Source organism: Vombatus ursinus, unplaced genomic scaffold (assembly GCF_900497805.2).
Source record: "Vombatus ursinus unplaced genomic scaffold, bare-nosed wombat genome assembly UNPS02014814.1, whole genome shotgun sequence".
In the NCBI taxonomy this organism is placed as follows: Eukaryota; Metazoa; Chordata; class Mammalia; order Diprotodontia; family Vombatidae; genus Vombatus; species Vombatus ursinus.
In genome coordinates this window covers 8,363,924-8,377,347 of record NW_020954592.1, presented here as the reverse complement: position 1 = coordinate 8,377,347, position 13,424 = coordinate 8,363,924, and the positions used below count along the sequence as shown (strand labels likewise).

Here is a 13,424-nt window from a genome sequence, read left to right as displayed (position 1 = left end):
AGATCCCCAGCCTAAGATCCTGTTCAATACCTCACGAAAGCAGCAATAGGATCAATCCAGACAATGCAGAACCTTGCCCTAACATCAAATGCGAAGGCAGGAAGTAGGCTGGAAGAACAAGGAAATAAAAAAAGAATCCCACCAAAAAGAGCTATTATAGTGACAGGTACACTCAAGAAACAAACCCATAAGAAGAGAATGAGTCTAAAACATCTACAAGTAAGGCCTCAAAGAAAAACTCAGTTTGGCCATAAGTTCAACTAGAGTTCCTTGAAGAAATGAAAATTTTTTAAATCGCTCAACATTTTTTAAAAAAAAGAAATGAAAGAGCTAGAGGAAAAATATAGGAAAGAAATAAGCTATGGAAGAAAGAACTGGAAAAGGAATTCACAGTTTGGAACAAGAGGTACAAAACCTTGCCTAAGCAACAACCTCCTTGAAAATTCAATGTAAATAGAAATCAATGATTCCATGAGACAGCAAGAAATTAAAATAAAATCAATAGACTGAAAAATTGAAGAAAATGTAAGATTATCTCATAGCAAAAATAACTTACATGGAAAACAAATCAAGGAGAAAAAAAATTTAAGAATTGGACTACCTGAATGCTATGACAAAAAGAAAAAAAAGCCCCGACACAACATTTTAAAAAAATCTTTTTGTTGTTCAGTCATATCCATCTCTTTATGACCCCATGAATCTCTTAAAAACTAGAGGACAAAGCAGAAATAATCTAGCCTCCTGACTTAATTGGGGAGAGCAGGGTTTGAGATTAGAGGGAGAAAAGGCAGATTTTGACTCATTGGGGGAAAAAAAAAAGAATTTTTTTAAAAATCAAGTTCAGCTATATAATGTTAAATTTACCAAAGAGGTAACCAGTACAAATGAGGACATAGCAGCTACAGCCTGATGATTCGAAGAAAATTTTAAAAAAGGTGAATATACTGATGAAAAAAATTTTAATGTTATAAAACAGGCTTCTTCTGAGATGCCTTCTAGAATTTACATTTTTAAGGAAAAAAAAACTCAACCTGGATTTAAAGTGACTAAAAACTCCCAAAAATTTTATTGGAGGATAATAAGGCAATTTTGAATTAAAAACAATGATTGAGGTGTCAAATGGACTATCAGTTACTTCTAGTTCACTGACCATCAAATGAGACTGCAAGGCTCATTAAAGTTATTTTTGAACACTGATCTTCAAGTTACTTTAGTCCAGCTGTTGAAAAACATTACAAAGACAACAATATAATGTTTAAAACATTACTGATTTTAGAAAATTCTCCAGGTAATTCAACTTCATTCACGGTATGAGAATATGTGCATGCAAATTTGCTGTGATGTAGATAAAGCTCTCTGAACCTACCAACATGTATATGAAGATATAAAGACAGTTCACTCTAGGCTGTTCAAATTTTAAATAACAACATCTTATTACCCATTAATGTAGCTTATCTTTAGGTATGATTTTCAATAATTTTAATTTTTAAAAATTTTGCTTTCTATAATTACTGTGTTACTTTGTAACAAACAAATCAGAAATATTTTAATATCCTGTTATATTATGATGATAAACAGATAAAAAGCTTACTTTAAAAATTTTATTGCATATTTCCATTGGTCTGAAATCAATGACCATAGTTTACATGTAATTATTCTAAAAGCTAATGCTATAACTTCAAATAGTATAAATCTGAATGATGTGACCACTTCAAAGGATTCATTACCTGCAGTGATTGTGACCTAGCTGGGCTATGAGTTCATTAACTTTTAAATGAATTTATTACTGAAAACTAATTTTAGACCTACTATCATGTGAGAATCTGAAATTTTTTCCAATAACAAAGGTGTACTCATACTTGAAAAGATTGGGAACCACTTTTCTAGGGCATTTAGAGGTACTATAAAGACAAGACAGTTTATTGGGCAACTTCTCAACTAATGTAAGTGCTAAAAAATCCAACATCAAGAATAATTCTATGATATAAAAAGCTATAGTATCCAATGGATGGTTAAAATAAATTTAAAATGATTCAACTTATTTAAACAAATTATTTATTGAAACAGAATAATCAAAAGATGACTAAGATGTCAGAAATTTATATGGCTTTATTAAAATCTGAATTTTCCTGAAATCTGTCAATAATAGCTAATATTTACATAGTGCTTCAAAATTTACAAACACTTATCTCCATTTTACAGATAAGGAAAATGAGGCAGAAGTTGGCTCACCCAGAATATCACTGGGTGATACCAATAAGTGAAGCAGTCCAGAGCTCTTAACTACTCATTTGTGTTACCAAATATAAAGGCAGTATGGTATGCTAGACTTGACAAAGGTTCAAATTTCACTTCTACAATAATTAGCGTGACAAGGTTGTCATTGTTTGTCCTTTGCTTTCAAAGAGGACCATGGCATCAAGAAGGTGATGCCATGACTTGAAAGTGAATGGAGTTAAGTGAGGAGGGCTATGCAAAATCACCAGCCTCACTCTCTTGCCTGGAACCATCTGGGTCCAAAGGCAAGATAAAACAACTAGAGATGGCCCCATATGACATGGGATTGATTACTTAACCTCTAGGTCTTGGAACTTACATACTAATTCATGGACAGATGGTAATTTGCAGGTGTAAAGGGTGTTCCTATACTTAAGAAGTCAAAGATACTTTGCATACTCATATGCAAAAAAAATTTAATTCATGTGCAAAAAAATTTAAGCATAACCATTTTTTTCAGGAAAAAAGAATTAAAAACTGTTAAAATATATTGGAATTGTATTTGGAAAAAAAGAATATCCATTTATCTAATTCAAACTACATAATACAAATTAAAACACTTTTTTCCCCATAAAAGAATAAAACAGTAATTTATATACTTCCAGCATAATATATGAACCTTGTACCTTTTTGGTTCTCTTTTTGAATCTTTGAAGTCTAAAAAAAAAAAAAAAAAAAAAGAATTAGCTTCATTCAATTATGGTTAGTAAACTAAAGCAGATTTATAGAATCTAAAATAAACCTACCAATGATTTGTAGAAACTGGATTTGGGGTTGATTTTAATCAGCTGGAGTAGATCTTGCATAGTAAAAACCTTTTTAAAAGAAAATTAAAAACTAGTGGCATAAAATTCTGTCATTTTAGGTATGCTAAACCAAAAAAAAAAAAATCAGAAAATACATCAACATTCAAACTAATTGTACAACTATACTAATAAATTTGATTTTTATACACAATTACGAACCAATATTCACAAATTTACCATACTTACATAACTTTTAAAGCACAAAATTCAAAGACTTTATTAAATGAATGGAAGCACAAGATCAGAACATATTAATACTAATAACAAAAGTTAACATTTATATAATGTGCCAAGCACTATGCTAAGTACTTTTCACAAAAATTATGTGGTATTAGTTCCCCATTTTACAGATGGGAAAACTGAAGCAAACAGAGGACATGACCTGCTTCAGGTCACATTGCTAGTAAGTGCCTGAGTGTCCCCAGGTTGGCAACTCTAGTTGTGCTGTCTAGTTGCTACCTATAAAAATGGAAGACAATATGAATTTACTTTTAAAAAAGGAAAATAAACTAATATGTAGCATTTCTTACATAATATCAGGAGCTCTGTATGAAAAAATTTTCAATTAAAATTATAAGTAAATTAATGTAACTCTAACATCTATAGCATTTCATGGTTTACAATCTGTTTTCCTTATAATATTGCTATGAGAGAGACTGTCCAAGTATTATTAGGTAGATGGGCAGCTGCCTCATTCATTTAGATAGTAAATCAAAAATTTTTTATCATTAGGGCAGCTAGCTTGGAGTCAGGAAGACCTGAGTTCAAAGCCTGACCTCACACACTTACTAGCTGTGTGACTCTGGACAAGTCTCTTAACCTTCTTTGCCTCAGTTTCCTTATTTGTAAAATGAGCTGGAGAAGGAAATGGCAAACCACTCTAGTTATTTAATGGGGTCATAAAGAGTCAGACATGACTGAAACGACTGAACAACAAAAATCATCATACTCATTGAAGGACATAGGGATAATAAAGCTGGCACACTGCTTCCAGGTAAACTGTAACTTGTCCCAACCACTGACTCTTGGTGTCCTCTGAATGCTTTTAGTTGAGTGTACCAAAGGGTTTAAAGTATTCATGCAGACTATTCAAAGAAGATCCAAGTTGTCTAAGATACACTAAGAATAACAGGAATTCCTAGGAACAGGTGAAAAATCTAAAATATTTTTATTTAATCAAAGTAGCTTGAATATTAAATTAAGTTTCCTTCCTTTAATCCAGAAAGGTCCTTTCTCCTCTACAAAGAGGACAGTATCTTTCTACACTAACACTGATCCTATTTTGTTGCTTTCCAGTCAGACATGATAGAGAGGAGCACAGATTTAAGGTTAATTTGAAGCACTCAAGTACAGCTGTTATCCTGATGACAGGAAAGTAAGAGACATTTTATCCAAGTGAATTAAAACGCAGAGAAAGGATAATTACCTTTTCTTTTTCTAAGCCACTCTCGGGAAAAAAAACAGAGAGTGAATATTCATAGCCACACCTTCGAAGGTGATCAGCCACAAGGCTATTAGAAGCCCCAACTAAGAGTGAGCTTCCTTCAACAGGAATGGACTGTGGCTGCACTTCTCCACTCAAAACAGGATGCATCAACTCATGTATGAGCTGGTTTCGAAGTTGAGTCTACCTCAAAAAAAAAAGAAAAAAGAAAAAAAGGAATACATTAAAAATCTCACTAAAATATTATTTTTGTTTAATCAAAGTTATCTGGAATATTAAATTGGGTAAGTTTCTTTCCTTCAACCCAGAAAGGTTCTTTTCCTCTTACAATGAGAATAAAATATCTTTCTACTTTACACACTGATTACACACCGCCAAAAGACCTTACAAAGCAATTGTTTGTCATCTCATTAAGGAAATGACAGTGAGCTGGCTGCAAAGATGAAAGGATTGGGTATATCCCATCAGTTTGTACCCATTTTCTTCTGGGTGTCAGAGTTTTAATTACTTCCAACAGGCAGCTTCAAATACCACCTTAAGTGGCAGGGGTGTGCTGGCTCCTCCTACTTGTAAAGCCAATTGTTAAATATTTGGTGTAAGCATTTACACCTGGAAATAGGCAAACTACAAATGAGGGGTTGAAATATTGTTTTGTTGATTGTCTAGACATAAACTGATGAAGAAAATGTTAATTTGCAATGCAAAACAGTGAATTGTGAGTCCATTCTTTTTTTTGGAGAGTTAGTTTTCAAACATTTATCAGCACTTCCCTGATTGTATTAGTTTAACTTTTTAAATCAAAAAACTCTCCCTGTTATACTTTAAAATTTAACAAAATTAACATTCTAAACATGACATTTTTTAAACTTCTAAGAACGAGTATTAGCTCTACAATGTTACATTATCAAAATGTTTTTTCTTCAATATGATTACTTATTTCTATCTGAAACTTGTCCTTAAATGTATACAATTCTGCATTTAAGACTTCAAAATGAAACCACACAATTCAAAACAGCTATACAATATTAAAAAAAAAAAGTCTCATCTACCATGGTAACTCTGTGACTACTATTAAATTCACCCATTTTTGGATACTACCATCTCACATCTTTTGTTTACTATAAAGCAAATAAATGACTCAAAGGTACCTTGAGTGTGTCCAAAATACCCCGATTCTTAAACGTCTGGTACAATCTCTTTCGGAGTTCATCCTGAGACAATGCCTGAGTTTCAAAAGGCATCTTGAACTGAAGCAGGAGACGGTGTCACGGGTTAAATGGAGGTGGGAGTTATTTCAAAACAGCACCCAGATCCCCAATTATTTCAAGAACAACAAAGAGTGCCCGTCAGTGACACCAAATGCCTCAGCAGAACACCGGCGTTCATGAAAAGGGGTTTCTGTTTCCTGGAAGACTTCACAATATTGTGGCTGGACCCCCCACCCCAAGCCCTACCTCCCAAGAGGGACCTGTGTTCCTCACATTTGCAGGAGAGGGGTTTAAACGCCTCCCCGCCCCAAGCCTCAGGGGGAGAAGCGCCCTCCAGTCCCACGGGCACAGGTTTTAACCCCCTGGAGGCCACGCTCCCGGGTGGAGTCCCCCGAAAAGACTGACGACGACGACGAAGGGCAGCGGAGACCCTGGAAGGGGTAGAGATCAGAACCTAGGCCGCTTTCTCTTCACACCAAGCCGGGAGGCCGGAAGGAAGCTCAGGGCAGAGTCCAGTCATCACCTGACGGGGCGAAAGACTCCAGAAGAAGGCCTGGGTCAATAAACTGGGAAAGGGATCTTGGTGGCCGAAAGAGAGTTTTTACTGGTTTGGGTGTAGACTCCGCATCGACTACGGGGTCTACTCTAGGTTATCCTAGAGATCACCCCTCCAAACCCGGCCAGGCCGCCACTTTGCCCGCCATAGCACAGTCGCGCATGCGCACTAGTCCTGTGGTACCGGCTGTGAAGCGTCTTAGCCTAGCGCCAATCCGCGGCGGGCTCAGTTGTCGCGAGAACTGAGGAGCCGCGGAGCGCCGCGAGAATTAGTTTTATAGAGGTTCTAGCTGGAGTGAGTGAGGAGGGAGGTGGCTGGTGCGGTTGGTGCAGGTGCCGCGTCCTGCCCACAGGTAAGGACCGGAGAAAGCCTGGGGGAGACTGACTGAGGGAGGGAGGGCTCCCGGGGTCCAGGGGCCTGGTGCGTATGACAAAGCCCCGCCCTCCTCTTCCTCGTCCCTCCTTCCCTCCCCCCCCCGGGCTGGGTCCGCGCCGCCCTGACTCCTGGGACCATCCCCACTGTAGGGTTAGAACTGGAGTGGGAGGAGCCCCTCCCCCAAGAACTGGGCGGAGTTTGCACCATTTTCCCCAGCCTCTGTCGCCCCTCTGTTGCCTAGCAAAGAGTAAGCATCTTGCTGGCTTTCCTTGCTTTTCTTCTTGCTTTTCTCCCTCCGGCGCCTAGCACTGGGTCCTGCTACATTGTTAGACTTAACTTTTTCATAATTTTATTTTTAAATTAGTTAGAAGGTAAACTTATTGATTCATCCTGCTTGTGTTTCTCCGACAGACCCTACCGAGACAATTGTATCAGTGGCTCAACTTTATGTGGGGATCATTTGTTTTGTTTCGCTTCCTGGATTTTGCTTAACAGGCATTTGGTTAAGATGCACTGATTGGCCAGTCCGTCAATAAACATTTATTAAGCGACTGCTATGGGCCAGCTACTGTGCTAAGCATTGGGGGATACAAAGAAAAGCAAAAGACAGCCCCCTGCCCTCAAGGAGCTCACAGTCTGATGTGGAGACAACAAGAAGATAACTTTGTACAAATAAAATGCATGCAAGTTAAATTGAAAATAACAGAAAGAAGGCGCTAGAATTAAGGGGGAATCAGGAAAGTAGAAGGTTTAGGAGATATTTAATGATCTAGCAGAGGAGACTGAGAAAAGAACCAGGAGATAGCAGGAGAAGAAATAATTGAGGAAGAGGGAATGGTTAATATTAGCAAAAACTGTAAAAACCTAGAAGAGTGAGGTCTGAGAAAAGATCAGTTTCATAGTTAGATCATAGAAATGAAAGGACCTTTGAGGTTTTCCAGCCCTCTCCTCAACATTTTAGAGGTGAAAACATTGAGGCCTAGAAATTAAACAACTTGCCAAAGATCATTCATACCCATAGTAAGTGGCTGGGGCAGGATTTGAACCCAGTTCCTCGAGTTCCAAATTCAGCACTCTTTCCACTGTACCTCACTGTCATCGAATGGAGCAGTTTCATTATAATGACAAATTGTTAACAGGTTCTTTATATTAAGCCAAATTTATTTCCCCATAGACTTACTCTTAACTTGACTTTACTTTATCCCTCTGTATGCCAAACAGTTGCAAAGACTCTCTGATCCCTCTTTCACATAATAACCTTCACATATTTGAGATTTGCCAGGCAAAACAATCTTCGGCAATGCTTGATATGGTGTGTTTTTGTTTTTGTTTTGTTTTTTGAAATCCTTCTCCATAGTTGTTTTTCCATTTCTGGATGTTTCCAGTTTCATCTAAGTTCCTGTGATGTCCAGAATTGACTATGTCATTGCATATGTCATGTGAGCAGTGCACAGTGCAATAGGGTTATTACAGTACTCCCTTGTTTTAGACATTATACTTCTATTAATGCATTCATTTCTGTGCCAGCCATACCATACCATTAATGTTGAGCTTGTAGTCAAGTAAACGTTGTAATTCTTTTTGCACCTAAAAAGTGCTGTTTCCACCTCTGCAATATTTCTTGCATTTGTCTTACCCTCCCTTCCACCCCAGGGGAGTACTGTAAGCAGCAAATGGGTGTGGAAGCAGTGAAAAGGTGTATTTTGGGAAAAGATGAGTATTTTTAAAAAAGGCATCAGTCAAACTTAAAAATATATCTGGCAGGAAATGAACCTATACCCATATCTCACACCATATATACCTCAGTGAATTTCACTTGGATGATAGACTTAAACATAAAAAGAACTATACAAAAAATGGGGGGGAGGGGATAGAATAAAATAGTTGTCTCAATCTTTAGGGGACATATTTTTCTTACAGAAATAGAAGAAATTATTGGGGAAAAGATAAGTTGCTTGATTACATTAAAATAAGTTTCTGTACAACAAAAATGGTATGAAGTTTTTAAAATGTCAAAATAGAGGACATCTTTACAGCCAATTTCACATATTGAAAACTTGGCATCTAGAGTAGAGAACTGTTAAAAATTTTACAAAAACAATATTCAGCCCCCAAAGGATACAAATAGACAATTTAAAAGCAAACACTGGTTGCTAATTATTTAAACGTGCCCAAATCCACTAATAACCAAGTAGATGCAAATTTTATTAACTCTAAGGTGCTACCTCATACTTAGCAAATTGGCAAAAATAATTAAATGCAATGTAAGAAGAAAGTCACTGTGATCTAGACAAAGCTCCTTGAAAGCAGACTGGTATTTTTTGTCTTTGTATTTAAGTATACATTAAATTAAACATGGTAATACTAACACTGCCAAGCTTGTCAGAATCTTCTTCTAAATTTCCTTCTCCCATCTGTGTGTGTGTGTGTTTCTTTTAACATTTTGCTGATACATCGTTCATTTCTTTGTGTGTGTGTTGATTTTCTATAACTGTTCTGTTCAGACCCTCTCATTCCCTCTCAAGCACTCCTTTGTAACAAAAAAGTTTAGTGAAGCAAAACAAATCCACACATTGGCTTTGTCTCAAAATGTGCGTCTTGTTCTTATGTGGTATTATTTGTTATTGTAAAAACTTTGAAGAAACCTATATAATTCAATTAAGATTGATAAAGATTGCAGTGGATAGAACACCGGCCCTGAAGTCAGGAGGACCTGAGTTCAAATATGGCCTCAGACCAAACACTTGACATGTACTAGCTGTGTGACATTGGGCAAGTCATTTAACCCTGATTGCCTCACCAAAAAAAAAAAAAAAAAAGATAAAGAATTGAAAAAATTCTGGCTGGAACTTTATGAAATAATGCAAGGGGAAAAGGTGGAGTACAGCCCAAAGAACAGAGTACATACTAACTATAACCATATAAAAATAAGTGGGAATTAATAAGTAAAGAAACCTGGAAGAAACTTGAGACATTTTATATTTTAAAATACATTTAATTAAATGTTAACCATAAAAACAAGTTTAATTGTTATATGGATTAATTTAAAGCTTATAATAAAGAATTTTAAAAATAAAACATTTTCTATGTCCTTGATCTCTCCCTACTGCCTGTAATATATTAGACATTTTAATTTGTTTTTCTGTCCCTACACAGATGATCTTATTAACTTTGCTTCAATAACATGCAATTTCCACATAGATTTATAATACATTAAGACTTTGCTAGACTTATATTTCTATTTTTAGCATAAAATTCACAGATTTGTTATCTCTTTTACTTAGGGCCTGTACATTGGAGACAATGTCTGGAAGCTTCTACTTTGTAATTGTAGGCCATCATGATAATCCAGTTTTTGAAATGGAATTTTTACCAGCTGGAAAAGTGGAATCTAAGGTGTGTATGCAACCTTAAAAATTCTTTAAAGTGATTTTAGTGTTGTCATGATAAATATGGGATAAGTTCATAGTGGTGAAACAGATATAAGGAAACTAATGTCCAGTGAGTTGAAGTGATTTACTCCCAGGTCACCCAGTAAGGTAAATATAGAACTATCACTAGAACCCAAGTCTTTACTCCCAATTCAATAAAACTTTCTGCTGCACTGTGCTCCCTTTTATTTAAAAAACAAACATTAAAAGCATGATATTCTGTTTTATAGTACAGTGTCAATATGTAAGAATTGTCTTCAGAGTAAAATGAAAGTTAGAGTTATACCACAAATCATCAGATTTCTTATTAGGGCACAACTAAATAAATTATAAACCCCTGAATGAAAGGGTTAAAGAGGTCTATTTATATTGTTCCATTCTTCTTGAGTAGTCACCATGACATTTGCTATAGCGATCATTCCTGTAGATTCTCCTATCTGGTTTCAATTCGGGCCACCATTAGCGGATGTAGTATTATTTTGGACAGCCATAGGTGAAGTTTCACTTCAAGGGCAGTACCCAGCCAAGATAAAAGCATCAAGAAGCAGAGAGGAGAACAGCCTTGTCCATCTTTGTCCTTTATTTTGCTTCTGAACTAGTACATTTCCCTATCTAATGAGTATCAATAAATAAATGTTATTGTGCTTGTTCTATGTTTATACCCCAGGGACAGACTGTATTGTTGGGTACTTAATGTCGTCTAAGATTCATTATAATTTAGTCTCTTCCCAGGCAGATTGGTATAGTGGAAAGAGCACTGGATTTATAATCAAGGGACCAGGATCAAATCCCACTATATCTACTGCTTACTGTTTGTATGATGTTAGGCAAGTCATGTCATCCCTTGGGGCCTTAGTTTCCCCATCTATAAAATGAAAAAGACTAGATGAGTTCTAAGGTTCCTAATAGCTCCCTGATATCAATAATAGTGCATTGTTTCCAGAGTTTCATTCTAATTTTAAAAAATATTTTGTTCGTGCCCTCCACAGTATAATAATTTCCTTGCTTAGAAGGTGTTTTTGGTTCAGTTATTGGTTTGGTTTTTTTTGTTTTTTGCTAAGTCAGTTCTTACATTAGAGAACTTATGTAATGAGTCATACTCATTAAAATTTTATCTTTACTTCTTTAGGGAAATCAATGTAGCTGAGTGAAATATGCTGGTAGTATAATGCATATTGCAGAAATATTTATGCTCTTTCCTGATCTTAGCTCCTTTTCCTAATATCTTAGGAAACTTTCTCGATTTCTTCTTCCTGTTAGTTCCTGTCTCAATCCTTTATCCCCAAAATCTCATTGTTGATCACGCGTGCAGAGCATCTGGAAAATAAGATGTTTTTGTGAACAAGACATAAAGGAAACCCATTTCATTGGAAGTTATATTATATAGCATAGGATCATAGTTTTGGAGCTGTAAGTGGCCCTAGAGAGCAGATATTCCAACTTCATTTCATAGATGAGAAAACTGAGGCACAGACAGAAGGAGACCCTCAGGCCTTTTGCTACCTTTCTTGTCATCTTACACCTTCCTCAACCCCTCCCCCCCCAACCAGTTACTCCATAACCTAGTGACACTGGCCTCCTTGCTGTTCCCTCAAACAACACTACCATCTCTTGACTCCTCTGTGCCTGGAATTCTCTCCCTCATCTCTACCTCCTAGCTTCCCTGGCTTCCTTCAAGTCTCTGCTAAAGTCCCACCTTCTACAAGAAACCTTTTCCCAGTTCCCCTTCTTTCTGTTGATTATCCTGTAAATTTCTTGTAATAGAAAGCTCTATATTGTGTACAAAATGTTTTGTAACAATTTCGTTTAGACCTTATAATCTAACATTTGAGGGAGATGTTGTAATTTTTATCTATGTTATATATTTATATGATAATGATAATAGTGTAATTGATACAGCAGGGCATCTTAAATTTTTCCACTTGTGACCCACAGTTTAAGAAGCACTTACTATAAAGCACTTAAAAGTTTGTTGCTGTTCAGGCTCGTCCAACTCTTTGTGACCCGATTTGGGGTTTTCTTGATAAAGATACTGTAGTGGTTTGACATTTCCTTCTTCAGCTCCTTTAATAGTTAGCAAAGCACTATACATATGCTATCTCATTTGATCCTCACAATCCCCCTGGGTGGTAGCTCCTATTGTGATTCTATTTTACAGATGAGGAAACAAGTTGAGAGACGTAAAGTGACTTGCCCAGAGTCACATAGCCAGTTTGTGGGTCAGGTTCACTTAAAGGTAGAAAACTGAAGCTTAGAGAAGAACATTACCCAGGGCCAGACAGCTAAGTGAGTGACACAGCTAAAAGTGAATTCCCAGGTCTTAGGATTCCAAATCCAGTTCTCTTTACTGGGCTGTCTGTGGTCTATAGTTTATTTCCACAGTGAACTGAAAGAATGTCTTGTAAGGAAGAAAAAACAAAAGACCAAAATAATCCATAGAAACGGTGTTCCTAGTTAGCCTTCAAACATTTACAATCCTTTATTTGTTCTACCATGTAAACACAATGACATTATTTTAGAATTCACATCAGGGCATGATATGTATATTTAAGATGTGTCAGGTTTCAGGCAGCTAGGTGGTGCAGTGGATAGAGCACCCATCCTGAAGTTTAGAGGATCTGAGTTCAAATGTGGCCTCTGACCAAACACTTGACACTTACTAGCTGTGTGACGCTGGGCAAGTCACTTAACCCCAACTGCCTAAAAACAAACAAAACAAAACAAAAAAAAATTAAAAGATCAATATGTGTCAGGTTTCCTTTTTTTTTAATGGTAATTTTTATTTTTTTTTTGTTTTCAACATTTACTTCCACAAGATTTTGAGTTCCAAATTTTCACCCCATCTCACCCCTCCTCCCACCCCAAGATGGCATGCATTCTAAATACCCCTTCCCCTAGTCTGCCTTCCCTTCTATCTCTCCCCCACTTCTCTTATCCCCTTCCCCTTCAATTTTCCTGTAGGGCAGGATGGATTTCTGTACCCCATTTCCTGTATTTCTTATTTCCCAGTTGCATGTGAAAACATTTTTTTTAAACATGTGTTTTTAAAACTTTGGGTTCCAAATTTTCTCCCTTCCTCCCTCCCCATCCACCCTCATTGATAAGGCAAGCAACTAAATATAGGTTATATATGTGCAGTTATGCAAAACACTTCCATAGTAGACATACTGTGAAAAACTAACTCTATTTCCCTTAATCCTATCCCACCCATTTATTTGATTCTTTCTTTTGACTCTGTCCCTCCTCAGAAGTATTTGCTTGTGATTACTCCCTTTCCCACTCTGCCCTCCTCTCTGTCATTCCCCTACTCTCTTGTCCCCTTCCCCC

At 36.6% G+C, this 13,424-nt stretch overlaps 2 protein-coding genes across 6 annotated transcripts in view; one reads left to right on the top strand and one right to left on the bottom strand.

Moving 5' to 3' along the window:
- Positions 1–6,144, bottom strand: part of OFD1 (OFD1 centriole and centriolar satellite protein) — a 51,302-nt gene extending 45,158 nt beyond the window's left edge. For 4 of the 5 annotated variants that reach the window (XM_027835334.1, XM_027835335.1, XM_027835337.1 and 1 more), the window contains exons 1-4: positions 5,676–6,144; positions 4,510–4,710; positions 3,024–3,092; positions 2,904–2,934 (exon numbers count right to left, since the gene is read on the bottom strand). In XM_027835334.1, the coding sequence (XP_027691135.1) occupies positions 2,904–2,934; positions 3,024–3,092; positions 4,510–4,710; positions 5,676–5,768 (394 nt within the window). In that variant the 5' untranslated portion in view covers positions 5,769–6,144. Of the gene's footprint in view, positions 1–2,903; positions 2,935–3,023; positions 3,093–4,509; positions 4,715–5,675 lie in introns of all 5 variants that reach the window. The other variant, XM_027835336.1, reaches the window with a different exon arrangement.
- A 397-nt stretch (positions 6,145–6,541) lies between these two features.
- TRAPPC2 (trafficking protein particle complex 2) overlaps positions 6,542–13,424 on the top strand; it is a 16,907-nt gene continuing 10,024 nt past the window's right edge. The window contains exons 1-2 of the mRNA XM_027835363.1: positions 6,542–6,643; positions 9,951–10,062. Coding sequence (XP_027691164.1) covers positions 9,970–10,062 — 93 coding nt within the window. The 5' untranslated portion in view covers positions 6,542–6,643; positions 9,951–9,969. The remainder of the gene's footprint in view (positions 6,644–9,950; positions 10,063–13,424) is intronic.